At 40.8% G+C, this 23,269-nt stretch overlaps 1 protein-coding gene across 2 annotated transcripts; it reads left to right on the forward strand.

Moving 5' to 3' along the window:
* The first annotated feature begins 2,107 nt into the window (after window positions 1–2,107).
* LOC119026121 (adhesion G protein-coupled receptor E5) lies at window positions 2,108–17,870 on the forward strand. Of its 2 annotated transcripts, none has more exons than XM_037110265.1 (17): window positions 2,108–2,473; window positions 8,273–8,344; window positions 8,634–8,783; window positions 8,891–9,019; window positions 10,117–10,260; window positions 10,600–10,643; window positions 11,303–11,407; window positions 11,504–11,657; window positions 11,753–11,875; window positions 11,991–12,193; window positions 12,345–12,512; window positions 13,121–13,315; window positions 14,118–14,335; window positions 14,467–14,625; window positions 15,862–16,030; window positions 16,195–16,296; window positions 17,451–17,870. In XM_037110265.1, exons 1-17 carry the CDS (start codon window positions 2,443–2,445, stop codon window positions 17,490–17,492), a joined length of 2,208 nt encoding a protein of 735 aa, XP_036966160.1. In that variant the 5' UTR covers window positions 2,108–2,442; the 3' UTR covers window positions 17,493–17,870. The 2 variants fall into 2 exon arrangements, with proteins under 2 accessions (XP_036966160.1, XP_036966168.1); XM_037110273.1 differs by having other exon boundaries at window positions 2,110–2,473; window positions 11,756–11,875.
* The last annotated feature ends 5,399 nt before the right edge of the window (window positions 17,871–23,269 follow it).

Raw genomic sequence — 23,269 nt, forward strand, 5'->3', positions numbered from 1 at the left:
CGAGAAATGTCTTTACTCTCCTGCTCAATGCAATGAAAAACACTGAATTACTGAATTTCAGGTCACTGTTTATGTTAGCTAGAAGTTAGCTGACGTTTGCTAGCTTGGCACAGTAACATCAGCCAATATTTGCATCTGTTTGAGTTTGAGTAACTGAGAGGAGCTAAAAATGAAATGCAGTATTCCTTGGCTGACAGGTTGGCAGCTAGCAGAGTTGCAGCACTGCCTTTGGTCTCCAACTCTGGCTGATTCTTTATTTAGCATGTCACTGAGCCTATGTGAACCGCCGACCGGTTAGGATCATAGATTTACATATGGAAGAAGAAGAACAAAGTTGTTAAGAAGGAAGATGGCGCCTATTTAATCCAGTGAGAATTGCTCAACTAGCGTGTACGTCATAAACCTAGCTTCCGGGATTACCTACCAGGTTGTGTACGAGGAACCTAAAAAAGGGGGGGAGGGTGATTAGGTCACTGAGTCTTACTTTGGTGTGTAGCTGTGGTGTGCTGTTGAATTGAAGTCTAAGAGAGACGCATGAAGAAAACATGTGAAAATGCAACATATCAATGTCATGGGAGTTAATGATGAGGAAATGCCTCCAGAAAATGACAGAACACACATCAGTGAGCAGGTTAAACACAGACAATTTGCTGCAATACTGCAAGAGGCGACTGGGCAAAATTGGAAGATTGAAAATATGCACTGCATGTTTATGCATTTTTGTATATCAATAACTGCATATATGTAATTTGTGTAGCATGAAGGCGTTGACAAACTTTTATCTTGTTAGACAACCCTGTGTTGTATAATGACAAATAAATGACCCTGTACCTTGGAAGAGAGGGTGAGCTGCACAGAGCTCTCTGGGTTCTATTACTCTACAATTTACGGTCAGGATACGTACTTTTTCTTATGCAATATTTGTGATTTAAAAGAAGTCAAAACATTAAAAGGTCAGCTGGATACAGTGTCCTCAACCCACTCATGGAGCTAACGTTAACTTAATAAGCCTGCTAGCTACAGCAGATGAAGTCATTTCAGCCAACAAAATGAACAGTTGAGGCCTGGTTTTTTTTTTGTGCAGATGTTTGTTGCAAAAGTTACTAATAATTTCATGTGATAAACCTGCCAGTGTTATCGGTGTAAACCGGCGCCTGAACGATGTAGCACCAGTGACTGAGGGGGGTTGGGCAGTAATGCTCGAAGCTGAAGCTGCTGCAGTTGAGTTTTCTTTTTGTACCACTCACCAAACCAAAGGAACCAAACGCTAATCAAAGAATCTGTAAATCATTTCTGCTACTAATATTAAGCTTCCTGGAATGGTTTTCTGGTCTACTTGTTGGATCATCATGAAACCGCTGCTCTCTAGAGATATAATATGTTTCCATATGTGTGGACTGTTCGAGCTCAGAGCTTTGTGTTCGTGGACGATAAAGCTCCTTTTCATGGTGTTGTGTTACTAAGCCATTTTTCTCTAAAGTACATCGTTGTGCTCTGGGAGAGGATTTCACTTGAATAGCAGCGACCCTGCATCCGTCTGCAGTCTGTTTGCTTGCTGTCCGGGGGGTTGAGAAAACGCAGAAGGGTCCGTCACTGGAACTGGGTGAAGGGCTGAACGTTTGGGGGGGAACGGAGGGAAAGTAGGAGGAGATGGAGAATTGGAACGGATATAAGATTACTTACTGGCAAATCTCAAGTACAGCAGCAGCTGTTTAGACTGAGTGTTAGTCATTGCCCTCTCGTCGTTCTCCCTGTTCACCCCCCCCCCCCCCTTTTTTTTCTGTCTCTGTTTTGAATAGCTCCTGAAATAGAGCCCACTGGAGCGTAAAGGGAAATGTGAAAGACAGAGGGTGGTTTGTGCAGGCAATGTGATACGGTGCCTGTGAGAAATGTGTTCACATGCAAAGATACTGTACGGTGAAAGAAAAGACCAAGAAACACAGAGAGACAAGAGAGAGAGAGAGAGAGAGAGAGAGAGAGAGAGAGAGAGAGAGAGAGAGAGAGAGAGAGAGAGAGAGAGAGAGAGAGAGAGAGAGAGAGAGAGAGAGAGAGAGAGAGAGAGAGAGAGAGAGAGAGAGAGAGAGGGGTGGGGTATCAGGGAGAGCCAGGCTGCTCAGACTGAAAGTCTGAGAGAGGAAGAAAGCTGGTGAAGGTTCACTGTTATTTTTCCTGCCACACAGAATTACCGTCCACAGAAAAGGATTCATCTTCTTTTTGTCTTCCTTAATTTTTCCTCGCTGTTCACTTTTTGTTCTTTCTTTTCATACTTTGTGGATTTTCTGGACCTTGGACTTAAGAGAAGACTGAAAAAAACAAAACAAAAAAACCCTCTTTTGTACTTTGTGACGGGATCCAAGTCTTCCCTTACAGGACATCAACCAGATTTACATTAAGATCTGATTAAGTCATCAGCTGTGTGAGAATATTTGGTTTGCCTTTGACATGGGGCCTGGGAGGGAGCTACTTACTCTCGGTAAGTCTATCAATGAGAGCACCGCGTGTGTGTGTTAACTGGGTGTGTGTGTGTGTGTGTGACTCGATGTGTGGTGTGTAACGGTTAAGGAAAAGTAAAGGCGAAACAAAAAGTCCAGGGAAATTCAGACATGTTGTAACAACTCAGATGATGAACTCTGTTTCAGTCATCACATGCGGCAGGTATAGAGAAAATGTGATGTAGCCTCTGATATGGCAGATGTTACCATGGTCACAACTTCTGCATTTGATGGCAGGGCCGGTTTTAGACTCTTAATTCTAGCTTGCATGGGCCAGTGATCCGTAATGTTAACCCTGTGCTGCCCCCCAGCTGTGTATGACTGAGCTGATGTGAGGACGGGTCAGAGTGGCTGCTGTGTGGTAAGAACCTCTGACACCGTACTGATGCTGCGGGACTAACCACTCAGTCTGAGCTGCTCCTCAGGCTGTCAGAGTGAAATAAACCTGAGCCAGACCCAACCAGTGACTCAGCACAGGAAGTATCTAAAAGCCACAAACCTTGTGTATGGTGATATCTTTGGTAATACATTCATGTCAGGCAAAGGATTTCAAACATTACCAACATGGGCTGCAGTGCAATATCTTGTATCCATAGTCTTCTTTATTCCATCCTTGTGCAGATGTCACGTCATCAGTATTCTTTATGTTAACCATGTTGTTACAATGTAGGACATACGTGTGACACATCCAAACACTAAAAGGGGCTCTGTGCAACAATTTGTGATTACTTACTTTTTCGACTACATGTGAGTGGGCTGTAAAATGAAGTGAAAAATGAGACAAACAGAGAACAAAGATAGCTAACGTGAGTTTAGATTTGTAGTCCACTTACATTAAAACTAGCAACCAGTTAGTTTCATCGGAAAACCCTTTAAAGGTCTAATATGTAAAAAAATAAAGAAAGAAAAAATAAAGAAAATACTAAAACTATCTATAGAATGTGAAGAAATAACATTTTTGATGCCCACAGCATCTTCTGAATTTAGCACGCTAACCAGCGAGCCCCATCCTATCCCCGTCCACACCTCCTATTCTAGTACTGTAAACACCAACACTCCCATGGTGCTTCAAGCTCCCTGTCCGGACCACTAGTTGCACTGCTAACCGAGCTAATAAGCTAACAGCGGCTCTATATAGCAGCAATGTTTGTTTTGCTTAGAATTCAACAGGTGGCCAGTTTCTTACATATTGCATTTTTAATATGGTGAAACACGATATGTGGTTCTCAACAGGGCTCACATCAGGACTCACATTGTGTGATGTCCATTAAATCCCACCTATTTTTATGGAATTCAAACCAAGCACATGTACTTTTATTATTTATTTGGACCTCATATACAGTTAATGTCATAATAAGGTCATACGTGTATGTACACACAAAGTAAGTAAGGCTCACAAATTGTGCCGTTTCCGCTTAACAGGCATTTGTGGAAGAGAAAGAGATTTACTCCTGACATGGTGACGGCAGACAGATCTACTCTCAGATCATGCGCTGTGTCAAACCTCTACCTCTGATTGGACTTGAGCTGGACAAAAGGACAAAAGCCAGTTTAAGACAAATATCACACTATAGGTAATATTATATTCAACCTGTATAAACTGTGTAGGTATAATGTTACCTGAAATCTGCTGTGGGCAAATCAAACACCAAACGTGAAAGAACTCCTCTCACGTTAGTCTTTCATTCATAGTGACAAACCCAAGAATCATGACCCAACACAGTGGTTTCCCTCCGCTTCACAGAGCATCTTGGCTTGTTTTCAGACCATATTTTTTTGTTTTGCAGGCCCACAGTGTTATGCTTTTGGTTTCCTCACTTGCACTAACCTTGTTTCCAGCAGTAGTAGGAAGCTGTTTTCAGCCACTACACTCCTATAAACCCACTGACTGATGCATAATAAATGGCACAAAGACGGAGCTAGTGACGAGCTCGACAATGTTGTGGAACATTTAGCAATGAATCAATTAATTAATCAAATATTTCCCTCAGAAGATGGCAGACACCAAAAAGCTAACCCTAACCCTAATCATACGTCTTGAAACATTTTGAAAGTAAGCCCACTTTGAGAATGCAACAGAAGCTATTGTGCTGAAAATAAAAAAATACATTGTCAGACGTCCAAAATAGTTCAACACATACTGAAAGATTTGACAGTTTTGAACATAACACAATAAAACAATAACAGACGCTACTGATTTCTTGAGAGGAGCTATTCAATGATTTATGAGCTCAACCACAGAGCTGTGTTCAATGATTTTTTTTACTCTATAGAAGAGCCAGAACAGCTGCTTTTTTCATATGCCTATAAGAAGGTCAAACACAAACTCTGGCGCCCTTGAGTTGTTTGTTTTGTTTGTTTTTTGTTTGTTTTATTAGTAATCAATCAAAATCTCCGTTTTAATTTAGTGTGTTTACTGTGCACCACCATATTAAAGCAAAAAAAAAAAAAAAAAAGCAAAAAAACCCCAAGAAATTTCAGTAAGGTTTTTTGAAAGGTCAAAAGCAAACTTTTGCTTCATGTTGTTGAACTACACTCATGTATTTAAGCAGCTGTATGAGTCAGTCTGAGGTTTGATAAAAGTAAAATAAGGCCCTTGCTTTATAAGACATTGCAGTTGCTTTCACATGTGTTTGCATTTGCACATATCTGTCTGCGAGGCACAGAAATAGAGACAAACCTGTATACAAATGATATATATAACTTCCACTTTCTGTCTGGCCCACATTCAGTGCAACAGGATGAGAAACAGATGCACAAAATATTCAACTTACAGTAACAGATAAGACATACAGAGCGGATAGTTTATGTGACAGACAACTATTCTCATTCACTGCCGTGCATACTGGTGAATGAAAGTCAGCTGCGAGCTGAGCACAAAGTCCCCCTTTGTATATTTTATGGCTTTGTTTCTGTCTGCAGTGACTAAGTCTTAAAGCCAGACTCAGTCACACTGTCGCACACACTCACTATCTCACTGACAAACTCGGCCTGGTTGTGCTATTGTGGTGTTACTATGGGAGCTCCAGCTTCGCCACTGATCAACAGAGGACTCATTGTGAGCCAGGGAGGGAAACACACAGGGACAAGTGGGATATTTTTCTACTCATGCCATGTGAAGGGGGGGGGGCATGCTGTTCTTTGCCTTACCAGTGACACATGAGTCAAGAATCGTGACTGACGTGTGTCTGTTGCGCTGGTGGGTGCCGTAGACAAAAAGCCGCAATACTCTTCGTGCTCAGAGGGAAAGGGGAAGGCAGTTGCAAGTGGTTTCACAAGTGTGAGTGAGAAAGACACTGTGAGTCATGTATCCATGTTACCCAGATGGACACACCACAAACACACACACACACAAGTGAACACCGACAGGTTACTGCACTGAAGAAGGCAAATGTAGTCAGCTTGATGTGAGGGCAGTTACGGTCATGCTAGTGGCTCTTTGCGCAAGGCCAGGTGGTATGTTTTGTCAAAATCTGAGGTCGACAAGCTAACATGCTCTGAATTCTAACAATTCTAAAATGCCAAGCAGGTGTAATATTGCCATTAACACCTTGATTTAGCATTTTAGCGTGCTAACATTTGATCACAGCCGAGGAACTGGGCACAGCTGAGGCTAACGAGAATATTATGTCAATATTCACATGGCGCCCATTTTCCATTTTCATTTTTCCAGGGTTCAAGTTGTATAAATTACAGAAATCTGACGAATCGTTATCATGTCACCACTTTGTGTTTGAATGCTAACGTTAGCTAATAGGTTGTCAAGCGTGAAGGTTTGGCTCAAGATTTGTAGACAAAAATGTTAATTATGCTCCAATTACTTGTTGCCATATCAAAATATATATCCTTCTTCCAGAGGAGTATCGAGGAGGCAACAGTCGCTGTCACATGCAGTGGTGCGCCGGTTGTATTTTGTGAAACACTGCCTCACACATCAGGTTTAATTATGGCTGTAGGACTCAACTGGTGAACACTGGTCAGCTGGCAGTACTAGTATGTCTTTAAATTCTATGATGAATTACAGGTGCTTCTGCCCGGAACAAGCTTTCTAACAACATAAATCAAACGAATCAGTCAAATACTGAATACAGTCATCCAAGCCAAGTGTTGCGTTATAGCTGTTTGTGGTAATTTTGTTTTGGTTTCCATCATGGGATGCTGTTGTTTGTGCGTAGGTATAAGGTTATTTAATTGATTGATACTCTTTATTGATACTCGCTATTTTAAGTACTTTCTGTGGAAGCTTATTGGAATCCAAAAACAAATGCTTAACTGAAGAAGCTATGAGGGTGTGTAATGTCTCTTAGCAAAAAGTAGTATACTTGAAGTTCATTTTATTAAGTATTCTTGAGGTTAAGTATAGCAAGTATACTATGGACCATGTACTTGTAGCGTACTAGAAAGTATGCTGATTTAATACTTCTTCAGACTAAATTGGAGCATTTTAAGTTTATAAAAGTATAGTTTAAGTATACTTTATGAGGTCATTTTAAGTTTGCAGAAGTACACTTTCAAGTACACAACAAGTACATTCATCTATATACCACTAGTGTGCTAAGTATACACTTGTAGTCCACATTTTAGTTTATTAACATGCAAGTTTGCAATGGGTAATATCGCAATGCAAATGTGTGCAGTAAAAAACAGGCTCACTCTGTTAACTTAAATGTAACCTCAAGTCAATGACTTGACCTCTATCCACACTGACATCAAGCATCAGCATTTATAATTTGATAAACTCTAGCCAGAGATCATAAAACATTACCACAGTCACTAACAACTTAACAGATGGGAAGTCTCTCCTGGAAAACACCTTTTCACTCAAGGTGCCAACATTTTTATCATCTATCATCTTAACACAATTTAACCACAGAACAAGGATGTGAATTAACCCACAACTGTCTTACACATCATCTTAATCACAACCACATTCACGAACCATAATTACACCAACAACAACAGAATACCCGAGTCTTTGTGCCACAGTCCACAAGGGGTGTTACAGTACACTAAAGTACAAACTTTTGTATTAAAGTATAAGTGTAAGTCTGAGTATTATTATACTTAGTCTTAGACTATTCTTTATACTTTTCAGTATAAGCCAAGTATACTTCATTGTACTTTTCTTAAGTATATAAAATATAGTATATAAAAAGTACACTTCAAGTATACTGCCTCAGTTTTAGTATAAAATAAGTGTACTTGTAGTACACTTGAATAAACTGCTTTTTGCTAAGGAGCACTGATGGAAAAGTGCAATATGTTGTTATTTGTTGGTATTTTGATACCTTTTTTGTTGCCATCACACCGGGTCATCGTTGCTATGAATAAAGGCAGACTGCATCTGCTTCCTTTTTAGCGAGGGGCCTTTAGAAAAGAGGAAGACTTCAGGTATATTTCAACATGTAAATTAAAAGTATCGTTACTGGAAACTGCAGAACAGTTCAGCAGCAAAACTGAAGGTGATTCTCAGCTTTTCAGTCTGGGGAAGTTCTGTGATATGTTGTAATTTTACCAGTAGCACAGTCGCCTGCTGGAGCAAAAAGGACAATGGGGCAAGGTTACAATTAGGATTTAATTTTTTCTCAAATGGTCACTAGAGGAGTGGTTCTTTGAGCACTTGGGCAGGTCAGAAGCATGCTCAGGGAGAAATTATGATTTTCCTGTAAAAGCCTGACTGGCTGAATAAAGGTTTTTTTTTGCAATATTGTGTCTTCCTTGTTACTGTAAGATGTGAACTGTGAATTGAAACTAAGTGGCCTCTCTCTCTCCTCCCACAGGCTTGCTGTATATGGCGGGGATTTGTTTCTCATGTGAACCGGGCTTCAGCAAAATAGGCCCCAAGTGTTTTGGTAATAATCTGTCATCACTATGGATTTCAACCAATCCTCTTCTGTCTTGTTTCTGTCCACCAATACCTTAGTCTGGCTTCTTCTTAGAAAGCTGTGCTGTTCCCATCCTACAATTAAGAACCCCTTTCTGGAGTTGATCACCAAAAATTGGCTGTTTTGACAACATTCCTTTTCATTTTTCCATTTTAGTCATTTAAGCGCTGTCCCGACTGCATCACAATGAAAACAAACATGTATATTATTAGGTGTGTCACTAAGATTGTATTGTCACGGCTATTTACCTCTTCAGATATAAACGAGTGCGAGGAAATCCCAGACAGCTGTGGGGACAACACGGAGTGTTTCAATACGAATGGCAGCTATTACTGTCAGTGCAAACCAGGATTCAAAAACCACAAAGGCACACTCAACTTCACAGCAGTAAATGGACAATGCCTAGGTGAGTTTGTGTGTGTGTGTGTGTGTGTGTGTGTGTGCGTGCGTGTGTGTGTGTGACCAGTGTCTTGATCAACTAGTCTGATTCATCTCCATTTGCTCCTCTGTCAGATTACAATGAGTGCCTCGATTCTGTCAACATCTGCGGTCTCGGCGGTAATTGCTCCAACCGGATCGGGAGCTATGAGTGCATCTGCCAATTTGGGTACACCAACCACAACAGCAGGGAACCCTGCATCGGTGAGTAGCATCTACTCTTTTGTGTGCACACTAATCGTGTTGAGGTTTATTGGCGCTATGCTGAGAGTCAGATGAGGAACAATTTGCTCAGCAGAATCCTCAAGACCGGATGGAGGAGGTGTGAAAGTCAGCAGTGCTGGAACTTCCCTTGTTTAATGTATGTCACACAGCTGCTCTTGTTATGTCATGTGTGTATAACCATGGATAAGCAACACCATTCAATAGTATGAAAGTGGGCGCTGTTAACAACAACAGAAACGTAGGACAACAGAATTCAGATCGCAGCAGGATGCAGTCACGCAAGTTTGGGGGTTGGGTATCTTGCCCAGAGACATGCAGACCGGGGGAATCGAACCAGTGACCTTCCGATAACAAGACGCTGGCTCTCAAAGAATTATTGTGATTTTCGCATTTGCTAACATTTTTTCTGTGTCGGGGCAGCAGCCGTGTCTGCGTTCGGGGACGTAATGAAGTCACTCGTTTATCCAAAACACCAGCCTCTGTGTTAAAAGGCATCAGCACCATTAATACTGCCAAGAAATCCAGTTCAAACGTTAACTTAGCTTAACAGCCAAGAGATTGTAGTGGTATTTTCCCCGTTTCCTTGAGCTGCTCAGCGAGGAATCGAAACAACAACCCCAGTTGTTTACAGGGATAAGGGCATGTTTCTCATGTTCAGATTAAGCTCTGTATAATTACCAAAGGAATCAGGGGGCTCACAGTTTAGGACAAGGAACATTTCCAAAATTAAAACTGCCTGTCGTGAGCTGATCTCAAAAAGGTCACACATGCTTTCGTTTCATTATGATTCAACTGCCATAACTCCCTTTACTTTGACCTTAACAACAAAGCCAACTCCTTGCTCCCACTATTTCAAATTGCAGCTTTTAACCAACCTTGGCAAGGCGGCAGCTCGTGCCACTGGTTTCCGGGAAAGAGATCTGTCTCTAAGATTGTTTTAGCAACAAAGTGAGACTCACACGGCCGTGCCCGTGGTTACACTGCGGAGATGTTTGTTCCGTTTGCAACGCCTGCTACATTCAGATTTGCCTCTGACTTCATTGCCCCTTGTGTCTCTGCTGTCTCTCCTTATGCAGACATAAACGAATGCAATGAAGCTGAAAGGGAAGGCAAAGACCTCTGTGGAGCAGAAGGAACTTGTAAAAACACTGATGGGGGTTACCGGTGCAGGTGTACAAAAGGGTACACTAATTATGGCAACGACAGGACCCGATGCTCAAGTGAGTGCACACACGCACATGCAGATGTCTTCATAGTAGCTGCTGTCGCCTTTTTAAAACACTTCTCTGTCCGCTGAATCTTACGCTGTGTGGTGTAGCTGTCTGTATCTTCTGGGCCCCTAGTTTTCTTTTTCTTCTCCTCCTTCTCACTTTACTGTCTGTGTTGAGTCATCTGATTCTAGATAATCCGTGGTGTAGGTCTCTCAAGATAATGGAGATGAGTTTCTGTTTAGTCCTGCAAGACAGATTTTATCACACTCCTTTGCTCGCAATGAATGGTAAAGTCAAATCAGTCCAAACTTGTGAGATAAGAGTAATGTTTCTTTCCACTCTATCTAGAGCTTACCTGCAACAGCTTCAATGCCAACAGCGGGCCTGCTCCGGTAAGCTGCACGTTTAAATACTATATTACATTATTATTACAATTCTGCATGCAGCAACAATTAGAAATAAATTCGAGGCAAATCATTTGGTTTGGTAACTTTGGTTGTAAACAACAGAATGTGAAGAAATAACAATTTTGAAATTATTTTGTCTATATATTGTTGCGGGTATATCTACTGAAGTTAGCATGGTAGCCAGCTAGCCCTGTCCCACCCCTGCACAAAGCACCTGTTAACGTCGTAAACACAAAAGTTCCCCCGATGCTCCCTCCAAGCGCTCAGTAAGGAAAATTTAGCAGTAGTTAGCGGTTTCGCTGGTAATATGCTGCCCCCAGGTGGCCAATTCTTTGTATTGCACCTTTCAGTTCAAAATAATACAAAAAAAGTCCTCTAATTTGCAAAAGAGTTTGTGCGCTCGCTTGTCACTGATTTTGCAAATCAGAGTTAACATGCAAAATGTGTGATGGAAGCAGAACGGACTTTGCCTCTCTATAGCTGATTTGTTTTTGCACTTGTCCGTGCTAGGAGTATAAGGTCAAGTGTCTTTTGTTAAAGAAGATTTTCAGCTCATTTCCTTTATTTATTGCCATGTAGGGTTTAGTTTACGTGAACTTCATTATAAGGCAAACTAAATAGTCTCTTTATTCTCTGTCTCAAAGTCACTTGGAGGCCTGGCAGACATTGTGGTCATGATGAGAAACAGCTGTTTGGCCCTGTCTAACCCCAGCGGTGAGGTGAAAGCTGATGGCGAGGCGCTACTGGAGGTCAGAGCAGCAGATACAAAAACACAAACACACCCATTATAACGCTCGCAACACACGTGCAGCATTCTCATTTCCCCCTCTTGTTTCCTGCACCAGAAACTTTTCACAGCGACCGAGGCCATCCTGACCCCTGGTCACCTGGACAGCAGCGAAGACGTGAGCCAACTGCTCGGCACAGTGGAGAACGCCATCATGCTCATTGGTCCGCAGCTCAAACATAACCGCACCAAGATAGAGACCACAGAGACAGGTAACAGCGTCCACAAGCTCAGCTGCGATTCAAATACAGTGAGAAGGAAAAAAAAAATCTGAACTGTGTCACTTCAAATGAGTTGTCTGTTCAAGTAGACGCAGAGATCGCAGTGCAGAGAGGACAGACTCGACCCACTGGACAAATACATCTGACCAATGAGAACGCTGCGCTCGACACCGACTGGACAACAGCAGCTGGGACGGAATCGTACCCTGGTAAACTTCTCTTCTCTTCTCTTCTCTTCTCTTCTCTTCTCTTCTCTTCTCTTCTCTGCCACAGTGTTCATGTATATCAAATACTTTTCATGTCTCTTATCATTGGCCTTTACAGATTTTGCCATGGCTGCATTGTTGAGCTACAAGAACCTCGAGATTTCTGTTAACCAGTCCTTCGAGGAGCTCACAGGACGTGAAAACGATATCGCGGTCCCCTCCTCCTTAAACGTCTCCTCTAAAGTCGTGTCCGTTGTGGTCTCAAACCCATCCACTCAGAACTTGAACAGCCCTATCAAGATTACCCTGAGACATCTTCAGGTAATCCAACTTCTCCTGGTGTTTTCATTGAGGTTCTTACTTCTACCACTGTCGTACCTCTTTCGAAACGTCCTCATGAATAAATAAAAGAACGATAGCAGTATGGGAATATGAATGTGATTCTGACATAATGGTTTTGTGTTGATCATAGGACAGAGAGGAGTCAAGAGAGTTGAAATACATCTGTGCGTACTGGAGTGAGAGAGGGACCTGGTCCACAGATGGTTGCTATCATCAGCACTCCAACGCCACACACACTGTGTGCACCAGTGAACATCTGAGCAGCTTTGCTGTGCTAATGGCACTCTACCCCATGAAGGTAAGACACACACACACACACACTCTCTATAAAAGCAAAAGTATGTTAATCTCACAAAGGCATTTAATGTTGGAATGTTTCTTTAATGTAAGCGTAGACTTTGAAAGTCGTGTGTAAAGGCACCACCTCATTTGCTACCATATCATTGATTTTCACATTTTAGCTTTATTGTATGTATTTTTTCATAATGAACATTTTAATCCATGTTGTCACCTTTCATGACAGTGCTATCGTCAGCACAATCTCACTGTTTCATCCAGTCACGTCCCCGTAGGCCTGGCTTAGCAATCACGACAGCTCCTACCAAATTCAGCCAGATTTCTGTTACGCATGACAACAAGTATGCTAATATTTTAATATGTTAACCTACTAGAGGTTGCTGTATAGGTAAAACACTGTACACAGACAAAGTGATTTAGCCTTTGTGGGTTTTAAGCCCAAAGCCCAAATAGTAGTCTGGCTTATTTCTTTACCAGGCAAAGTGTGGTGGTCAATAAATGTGCTTTTCTCTCTCTCCCTCCCTTGTCACCTGTCAGTGTGAGGCTGTAAATGATGACCTTATAACTCCGATTAAACGCCTTTGGACTTGTCGTTGTCTCCTCTTCTAGCACACCTTTGGCCTCAAATTGGTGAGCATGATAGGGCTGATCGTCTCCCTGCTGTGTCTCATCCTGTGCATCCTGACGTTCAAGTTCTGCCGCTCCATACAAGGGACCCGCACCACCATCCACCTCCACCTCTGCATCTGTCTCTTCCTGGCAGACCTCATCTTTCTCGCTGGTATTTCACAAACAACACCAAAGGTATGTTTGTGCGTGAAAATAGTGACTTCAGTTACACGGAGTGCAATAGTCTGACTACTGACCTACCCTTTAGTAAGAAAATAATTAAGGCTAAGATGTTTACCATGGCTTGAAGTCGTCCACTTATCCTGCTTGGTTAAACAGTGAAGGGAACCTTCACATTCATGTTCCGGCGATATTATTCAGCCCATCTTGCCCTTCGATACCGATTCCAGTGAATATGTAATTAGCACCCTTGATGTGTACTCAACCCTGCGCACCCGCTCTAAACATTGTGTGCTAATGCTTGTAGCTTAGCAATTAAAATCAGGATTTTGGCTATAAAAGGGTGAAACGAAAGTATTTTCAAATCAATTTGAGGGTTCCAGAGACTTGGGTGATGCTGGCCGAGCCCTATGGAGCCATTTCATGTGTTTTTCAAATTGATGTTAAGCCTTTTAAAAGTTGTTCAGGTGAATGCTGCAACGCCGTTTTGCTGTGAAGCTCCAGAAATGTTTTGTGAATAACAGATAATGACTGTAATTTCATCTCTGGGGGAACTTCTCCTTAGAGTTGTCTTATTCTTTTGCACCAAGAGTTTGAATGCAAGACTTTGACTTACGGAAGTTCTTCTTTCACCAACCATCTTCATCTAATTAATCTGACTTTGACGCAACAATCTAATCATAATAACCACAAATGATTGCGTCTCGTTCAAACTCTTATCTAAATCCCGTCACTGCTGTAATTGCAGTGACATTTCATTTGCTCACTCCTTCCTCGCTGATCTTTTCTCTCTTCATGTTGTCATATTAAATGACAGGGCGGCTGCAGGTTTGTTGCAGCATTGCTCCATTACTTCTTCCTGGGAGTGTTTACCTGGATGCTGTTGGAGGGGGTGCAGCTGTACCGTATGGTGGTCCTGGTGTTCAATGCCACCATCCGGCCCCTCTACTTATTCCTCAGTGGTTACGGGACGCCACTTGCCATCGTCATTATATCTGGCATCATTAGGCCGCAGGGATACGGCACAGACGAGCAGTAAGTGTTACAGAATGTGTGTGTTTGCATTCCCGGTGCGTGATCACGGTGACATCAGTGCGGCTGTTACCTATCTCCGTGATGTCAGGAAAATCCCGTCATGCACATGTGTTTTCGTTCACCCTCACCAGCTGCTGGCTGTCCCTGGAACACGGCCTCATCTGGAGTTTCTTCGGCCCCGTGTGCCTCATCATCATCATCAACGTCTTCTTTTTCATCGTCACCGTCTGGAGGCTCGCCCAGAAGTTCACCAGCCTCAACCCAGACTTCTCCAAGCTACACAAAATCAAGTCAGTCTGCGTGTTTGTTTGTTTGCGTGTGCCTTTTTTTTTTTCTTCTTTTTTCTTTTTTTGTGTTTCTGCTCCCGCTCATGTAAACTTGGAAGTGATGTGACCCAAACGTTTTCCACTGCACAAGCAAACACTGCGTTAAGCCTAAGTTGGTCAAACGGGGGACAGCTTTGGGAGCTGAAAAGTGGATGGAAAGAATGTGAGAGTTTTGTGGGGGAAAATGGAGAGAATGTTTTCATAGTACCGACTCTGCTTTCTAATGGGGTGCTACTGAGGGACTCCCACCCCCCCCCCCCAACTCCATATATGCGTGCTCATTTTTTACTCCACTCAGTCACTGTATTTGGAAACAAAGCTGTACAAATATGTGCAGCTGCAAAACACATCTAAGCTTAAATAACGAAAAAAGGGAAAAGAATCCATCCCTGGATAGACTGATTCATCAATCAGTGAAGTTCAGTTTAGTTCAGTGAATTGGGAATATGAGCGCACTGTATCGATGTGGAGGGAGTTGTTTCTTAGTTAAACATGGTTTAGTTTAGTTGCTTAGTTGCTAGTTTAGTTGCTTAGTTTAGTTGCTGGCTGGAGTTATCGATATGGCATCCACATTTCTGGATTAATCTTGGCAGCAGCGGCGGAGACAGGGTGTCTGAGGGGCAGGACGACAGATGTATGTGGATGGGAACAAGCGTTGAGAAAACCGGGATAAATTTATAGTAAGAGTGAATGGCACCCTACAAGGCATTTTATTAATTTTTTGGCACTGGAAGGGCACCTCAGAGGGCACTTTATCAATGTTTATCTAACACAGAGACATCCAAAAGGGCCCTTTTGTGGTGTAACTGTATCTTGATGTTAATTATGTTGTGAATTATTCATGGGAATAAGAGGGATGCGTCTCCAAATGCAACAAAGGGCCCATTCAGAGCACATTGCTGGAAACAGTCTTTAAAATCTGAGAGGATTTTTTTGCCTTTATATCTATCAGTTGGCTTTCCTTCTTCCACCAACTTTAATAGACAGTAAGCTGTTGAGAAAATGTCTCTGTTCTGTAGCTGCTTTGCTGGGGACTTGTCCCCCTTCTCTTTCCTTTTCATGCTTCTGGGGTTTTCCAGATACTGCAGTGGTAACTGAGTCATCCACGTGTTTGCCCTCATGTTAATCTTTGCTTTCACTCTCTATCTGTTGCCCTCTCCTCTGACTCCCCACCACCCTCCACCCCAATTCCGTCTGCAGAGCTTTCACAGTGACAGCTATCGCCCAGATGTGTATACTCGGTCTGATGTGGGTGTTCGGGGCCTTCATGTTTGAAGAGGGCCCCATCGCGGTGGTGTATATCTTCACTATCCTCAACAGCCTGCAGGGAGCGCTGGTCTTCATCATGCACTGTTTGCTGTCTAAACAGGTAAGATACAGTAGAGCTGCGTGTGTGTGTGTGTATGCATGAGGCTAATATGAACAAAACAGAAATAATGATAAAAAAAAAATGTAGGAACAAATGAAAGACAAAAATCTCAGACTATATTGGAATCTCTTTTGTTTCCTCTAATGTTCTGCTGCCCTCTGCAGGTGAGAGAGGAGTACGCCCACTTCCTCTCATGCATCTGCACACCACAGAAGAAGAGATACTCAGATTTCAGCAGTACCAATCCCTCCAGCAGCCAGTCACAAGTAAGTATAAAGTGAGCTCACCCTGAGTCACACACAGAAGCACTCTAAGTGCTGCCCTACACTTATCAGACATTTACAGTAAAACACACACGAAACAAATGATCATCTTGTATAATATGATGCATTATTAAAGATCAAGTGGCCTAACATTATGTAAGTTAAATGTTGCTCCTCCTTGACCAACTACAGCATGAAAAGGCTGGTTACACATTAATAACCGCTTTAGCCAGAGCATATCTCAAACTCACAGACATTTATTTTGAATTATTGTCCAAGTCCTAAAGATACCAAGGAACAGTATATGCTAAACAATAAATACTGTTCATTTCATTTCATGTAACAGTGAAGTCAGAAATGAACAACATACACTGTACATAAACAAACATTTACTTAAATATTTGAGAAAAGATATCCTGATGTGTCAGATTTCTAGGCAACGATTCAAACTGATCTGCTGCCATAAAATGCAACATTTTTTTTGTCTTCTTGATTAATGAACATTTGCTGTCTGCACAAAACCTCGAGGGAAATCATTTCCTGTAATTGCGTCACAATAAATGACAGCTAATGTTTTAACAGCCAAATTTTTTCATGTGAATCAGGAGGAAGGAAATGTAGGAAATGTCGGATATGCTTTGATGATTAGATGGTGAACTGTAAGCAGTGACATTTACATACATGTGATAAATTTACATTCTGCAACTTTAGGCCAGTGCCTAAACCCCACTGACACTGAGAGCTACTTTACAGAAAAGTAATTGAAGCAATGGAGCTGCAATTGAATGGCGGTTTTGAAAACATGCAGACCATAAATAGCTAGTTTATAAAAAATGTAGGGAAATATTTGGAGCTTTAGGGTTTAAGTGCTCAATGCATCAATCATCCAGTAAAATTATATATTTAATAATATGGCATTAACACTTATTTTGCATCATACATACTTTTACATGGTACATTGTGTTTGTAATGCTTAATTGTTACAAAAAGTAAATAGAACTTTGAATGTCACACCTTTACCTACTTTTACGTAACAACATATTTTTTAACATTAATTACTTTTACGTAAACAAAATCATTCCCCTTCCACTTCTGCTAATACATGACATATGAAGTCTTATGTTGTTTCTGAACATGTGCCCTTTGTGTTCATTCAGGGTTCACGCAGTGGACAGCACACCGGAGAATCCCAGATATGAGGCACTCTGTCTTTTTATTCCACCCCAAAGACAGACTGTCACACCCATCTGGGTGAAGTTAGGCCTGACTGTAAAGGTTTGGATCACTTCGAATAAAAATTCAGTCATTATTTACTCACCTTGCAGTCAGCTGAATCCGATTCTAGTTTTATTGTGCCATTACACCCCCTCCCTGCAACATACCGGTAACTTGCAAAACATGTTTCTAATATGCAAAATTATGTACATCTTTTTTTGGGAATCGTCTCAAAAACAAAAAAACTTCACAAAAAGGACTTAAGAAAGAAACATCATGTGAAAGGTAAAGCGGTAAATAGTACGGAACCCCTGCCTTAAACAGATTTCTAATAAGTTAAATCTCAGGCCTTTCACACCCAATTAAGTTAATGGAACCAAATATTTTACAAATCAAAAACCATAAATACAAATTCTCTGATATGTGGTCTTTGTCCTCTAAAAATGTGCTTCTTTTCCTCTACAATAATGTTCCACAGTGCTTTGAAGGGTTATCAAGTTGTATTGATGATGACTGAATTTTTATTCTTGTGTGAACTGATTCTCTAACTGTGTGCTCAGCAGCAGACACAAAGTAGCCAACTTCTAAAAGTGCACATTCAGGAATTGAAAGTGAAGATATTTCAGTAGCTTATCAGTTCAACCAAAATATACCACAATCACACAATAAGCTGTATTCCATTTGGAGAGAATAAAAGTGATAATTATAGAAGCTATTTATTTTAAGTGCAGACTATAAAGTCTACATTGTGTGGACTGCAAGAAAATATGAGTGATGCTCTTAATGTTTAAAGCACGAGCAAACAGTTTGCGCTGTATTTTCTATAAATGTTTGATGTAAAAATAAGGGTGGGTGTGCTTTTCCTAATAGGACCTTTGCATAAAGTATTTGTTTCCATGTTGTTATGGCAAAGAACTGACTGACTCAGTCAACTGACTGATGATGCAAATGGCCCGTGAAGTGCCTCCGATGTTCACATCACATTCCAGCAACTCCACTGTGGGCTCCTGCAAGGATTTTACATCAGTTCTTATTTGGTTTTAAACAAAATAAGTGATGTTTTTAATCACTTGTGGCTATTTTTAAAGTAATTTATCTTGGTTTGCCATTGAGCTTTGCCTTTTGTCACTGGTGTATTATATTTTTGCTTGAAGAGATCTACCAAGAAAACAAATCCAGCAATTCACAGAAACAGACCCACCCTTTCTGATAAGCCTGCAGCTTCCTGCAATCAAACTGTGTTTATGGAATAAGATTCCATTTTGTTATCATGTTTTCTTATTATAGCTGTTCACCTCCGCATGTTGTTTGTGACTGAAAGGCATCACAAGCCTGAAATGAGAGCTTGTTTTTTTACGGTCTAATGGGATTTATACAGACCTTTGTCTGCGTTTGTTCATTTTATTGCACTTTTTCCTTGGTGAAAATGATAATCCAGCACATCTTCACTCACACAGTGCATGGGAGAATCTAGAAGACTTGATCAGCAGCCTCACGTCCAAACCTGAACAGTTTACGTGTTGTAATAAAGCTATCATTAATATATTTTTATATTGTCTATTTTATAGAAATTGATCAGCTGGTGTCAAAGATATTGATCTTCAAAGCTAAAAAAGATGGAGACCTCTTGGATTCCAAATCAATCATGTTATGGGATTGGTTTTGTCTTTTGGCTGTTTGTTTATATTTAAATTGCCTGATTAAGGCCATGCATGTTTTGATTTTAAAACACCTAAACTGTTCTCCGGTTCTTACGTGGGACTGCACTTTCTGTGACCATTGTTACCTTTATTCATGCATTGCGAAATGTATTTTATGTGAAAAAGCTACGTGCATTACGCAGCATTTTGTGAATGTAAGAATCGTATTGTTAGAATATATTATAGGTGTTGTAGTTTGAAGGTATATGAACTTATTTTTCTACTTTGATTTGTTGTATGTTTTTGGGTACTGTTTTCTTTAAAGAATATGCACCACAAATTTTATTAAAGCTTCAACTTCTTAAAAACAAGTGTGTGGTTTGTTAACAGTCTGGAGCTATGAAAACTGAATATCTTCACTGCTGGTGGGACAAAAACACTGAATAAGTGCTTTCAGCTCTGTCATGGGCATATTTCACACATTTCTGTCATTTTATCGATGAAATTATCAAGCAATTAACTTATTTTTACATTTTTTATTGTAATGGGTGGTTTTAAATCATCACATATTCCCTAATTTGTATTGAGTGGGTATCATTTTAAAATTTTTACACATGCATAATTTTTATGAATGCCATGTGGAGGGCATCTTTACAGGTTATACTTTACATACATTAAACTTTTACACATTAAAGATTATACTATTCTATCACACATAGTACTGCATCATAATGCAACTGGTAAATGTTATTGATACTGTGTTGGTGTAAATGAATCACAAATTCCTCCATATCAAGCTGAAGGAACCAGTTTGAAATGCTACCTAGACCTAATTTGCATGATAAAATGTACAACTGTTCGAGACCTTCAGGCGGATGTTTCATGAGGAGGACAGGTCATGGATATATGAACTCCATAATTTACTACGAATCAATGGGCAGCCGTGACTCCAACCAGCCACCACCATGTGGATGACTTAAAGATGTCACTGACTACCTGGTCAGCAACAGAATCACCAGTGAGGACCTCAGTTACGCTAGTATTACAACAAGTGAGACTCCTGCTACTGAGACAGCATGTGAGGTGGTGAGTGACTTCAAACTTTATGCTTTTTAATCATTTCTGCTGCTCAAGACAAACCTGAGCTGTCAGCTGGTCGAGGTTTTTGAGAGGTTCCCTGTTATATCCCCTCAGGTGCCCTGGTAGTTTGGTGGGCACCATCTGTACACCTGAAGGGTGGGGGAGCACACACGGTGTGGCACTCATCGTTGGCACAAGTCACACTGATCTCCTTCTCTGTTGGAGAACAGGACTTGGCTACAACATGGGTCCAACTGATGTCCCTCCATGTTGTTGTCCAGGCTCGTGACCTATCCATGGCAGCATGGTGGTGCAGTGGTCTGCTGCTGCGTCACAGCAAGAAGCTTCTTGGTTCTTGGATCTGGAATCTCCATCTTCTTCCCTGGGTTACCTGGGTTTCCACCAGGTAATCTGGTTTCCCCCACCATCAGAACATGAACACTGGATAAATTCTCTAGTCAGTGCCCCTGAGCAAGGCACTGCCTAAAATCCTGAGCTGGACCCTGGGTGTGCACGCTGCCCACTGCTCCCTGAGGATGGGTTAATGTGGAGTAACAGATTCACTGTGATGTACATTGTGCGATAAGTGACATAAATCAAGATTCTTCTTCTCTTACTACTATCTTGGAAAATGGTCTGTAAATACATACGTACAGTCACTGTAGTCTGAAGTGACATTGACATCGGCCGTTAATTTGCATTTTGGAAATATGAGAAATCTGCAAACTTCATTATCTCAGTTGTCATTTTCAGCTGTAACTGATTTACATATAATAGTTAAACAGGTTTTTAACATACTGTGCTCAAAGACCACTGGGACTTGTTTGTAGCAACTGTTTTCAAATTTTGACATAGCTGGAGCTAGGGTTGACTAACAAGTCAATGACTGAGGGTTAGATTTAAAATATTCATGAAAAATACAAATTCTACCAAAATCCAACAAAACAAGTTAATTCATCATTGTCTTTGCACCTTCTTCCTGATGTCTTACTCTATCACAGGTTCAAATCTGATAACATTTCACTGCAGTAATGTGGAGAAACCTCAAAATCACCTCCAAAATGAATAAAGACTATTTACAGTATCCTGACCTTTGTGTCAAGGCCAAAATTGACCTTGTGTCAGGTCCAAAATAGTCCCTCCAGGAGGTGTTAAGGAGCATGTTTAGAGCCATTTGGAGCCCACTGATATGTATTTGTAGTGAAGCTTTTTCTAAAGTTTCACATAGCTGGACCTAGGGTTAGGGTTGGGTCCGAGGCAGGACTGCAAAGTGACTGGGATGGATCAGAGGTGAAAATTGATGAAAAATGTTGATTTTTCTTGAAAGATTTTCATGAAAAATTGGAATTCCACTAAAATATAATAAAAACAGGTGTGACTCATCCAACAAGTATAGGAAGACATTTTTGCATTGAATGTGGTTAAAGCAGCCCAGTGCATTATTGGGATGGAGGTTCCTACAGAGGACACTTTTATACTGCTAGGCTGAAGAAAAAGACAACAGCATCTGTAAGGACCGTACACACCCTGGACACTATTTAAACCACTGACTTCAAACAGATGGTTCAGGACAATAAAATCCACCACCAACAGGCAGAGATACAGCTTCTACCCCAGAGCTGTGACCTCTATCCGCCCCCCATAATGAACAATCCCACCCACAGAAACTGCAACAACGGTTGACAAACTTGCCTTATCTTGCACCACCACTGTGGCACAATTACACTGTTAAAGCTGCTGCCTCTGTTTTTACTGTATACCTTGTAAATGTATTGTTTTTCTTTTCTTTTTTTTATTGTGTAAATGTGTATATTTTTACTATCTATTTTATTTGGTATACTTTTCTTACTTGCTTTGCACCATTTGTTTCTACTGACCTGAAGAGAAAGCTATTCACAATTTCATTGTACATGTGTATAGTGACAAATAAGGCACATTATACTTTTCTATTCTATTCTATTCTATTCTATTCTATTCTATTCTATTCTATGTTTTCATGAAATGTGACTTTTCTCTAAAATATTCATGAAAAAATGCAGGTGTAAAAACAGGTGTGTTTCATTCAACCACTATATGACATTTTGGCACTGATTTTGAGTCAATGGGTCAAATGACCTGGAAGTTAGCCTATGTGTTTACCGTCACTATTATTGCAACTGCCCAGGGATTAGCCAGGCTGGTTATACTGGCACATTTACAGAGATGCTATCAGTAGGCGTTGTCCCTCTAACTTTAAACTGTAAAAATGTAATGAAACAAAACCATCTCTCATTGCTTTGGACTGTTCTTGCTACAAGCCAATGCTGAACTGGTGACTTGGTCATTGTCCTGGTGGAATAAAAGTCACTGCACTCAAGTAAGCAACAGAGATGATGGCTCACCAGGCTGGAGGAACACTGTCACACACTTAGGAGGGGACAGATCATGCTTTATCCTGATGCCAGTTTTTCTGCAATGCATTTCAAAACCACATTTTATCAGATCTGCAACACATTTCCTTGCAATAAAGTGAGAGTACGTGGGGGAAAAAATGAATGCATCTCCTCTGAGCTCTGTGTTTTCTCTGACCATTATCAATATGGCATTGCTTTTGTCTAACTAAGCCACTCCAGGATCAGGGAATTACGAGAGTGTAATGTATTATTCGGTAGAAGGGTAAAACAGCGTCCACTTAACATATTTTGGATCTGATCATCATTGCATTTGATATTTTATGGTGTGATCTTTTAAAAAAAGTACATTGTAGTGTATTTGGATCTCCTATTTGGTTTGTAATGTGAGTGCAGTTTGTTCTAACAGTGTCTATGTATGGTATATTTTAGGTCTCATGAGACAACATGTGTGTTTTTTAATTACAGCATAATTTAAGAGCTTTACAGTTTACACAGTTTTATAACTGTTTACTCTCATGCACAGTTTTTGTCTAATTTGACATACAATTTCTCTCCATGGATGTTATAAGTTGGGATGTAAATTTGTTTTCATGATGTTCTAATAAAGAACATTATTTCTATTTTTTGCCTTCTCTGACAAACAGAAGT

Source organism: Acanthopagrus latus, chromosome 1 (genome assembly GCF_904848185.1).
Source record: "Acanthopagrus latus isolate v.2019 chromosome 1, fAcaLat1.1, whole genome shotgun sequence".
NCBI classification, from domain to species: Eukaryota; Metazoa; Chordata; class Actinopteri; order Spariformes; family Sparidae; genus Acanthopagrus; species Acanthopagrus latus.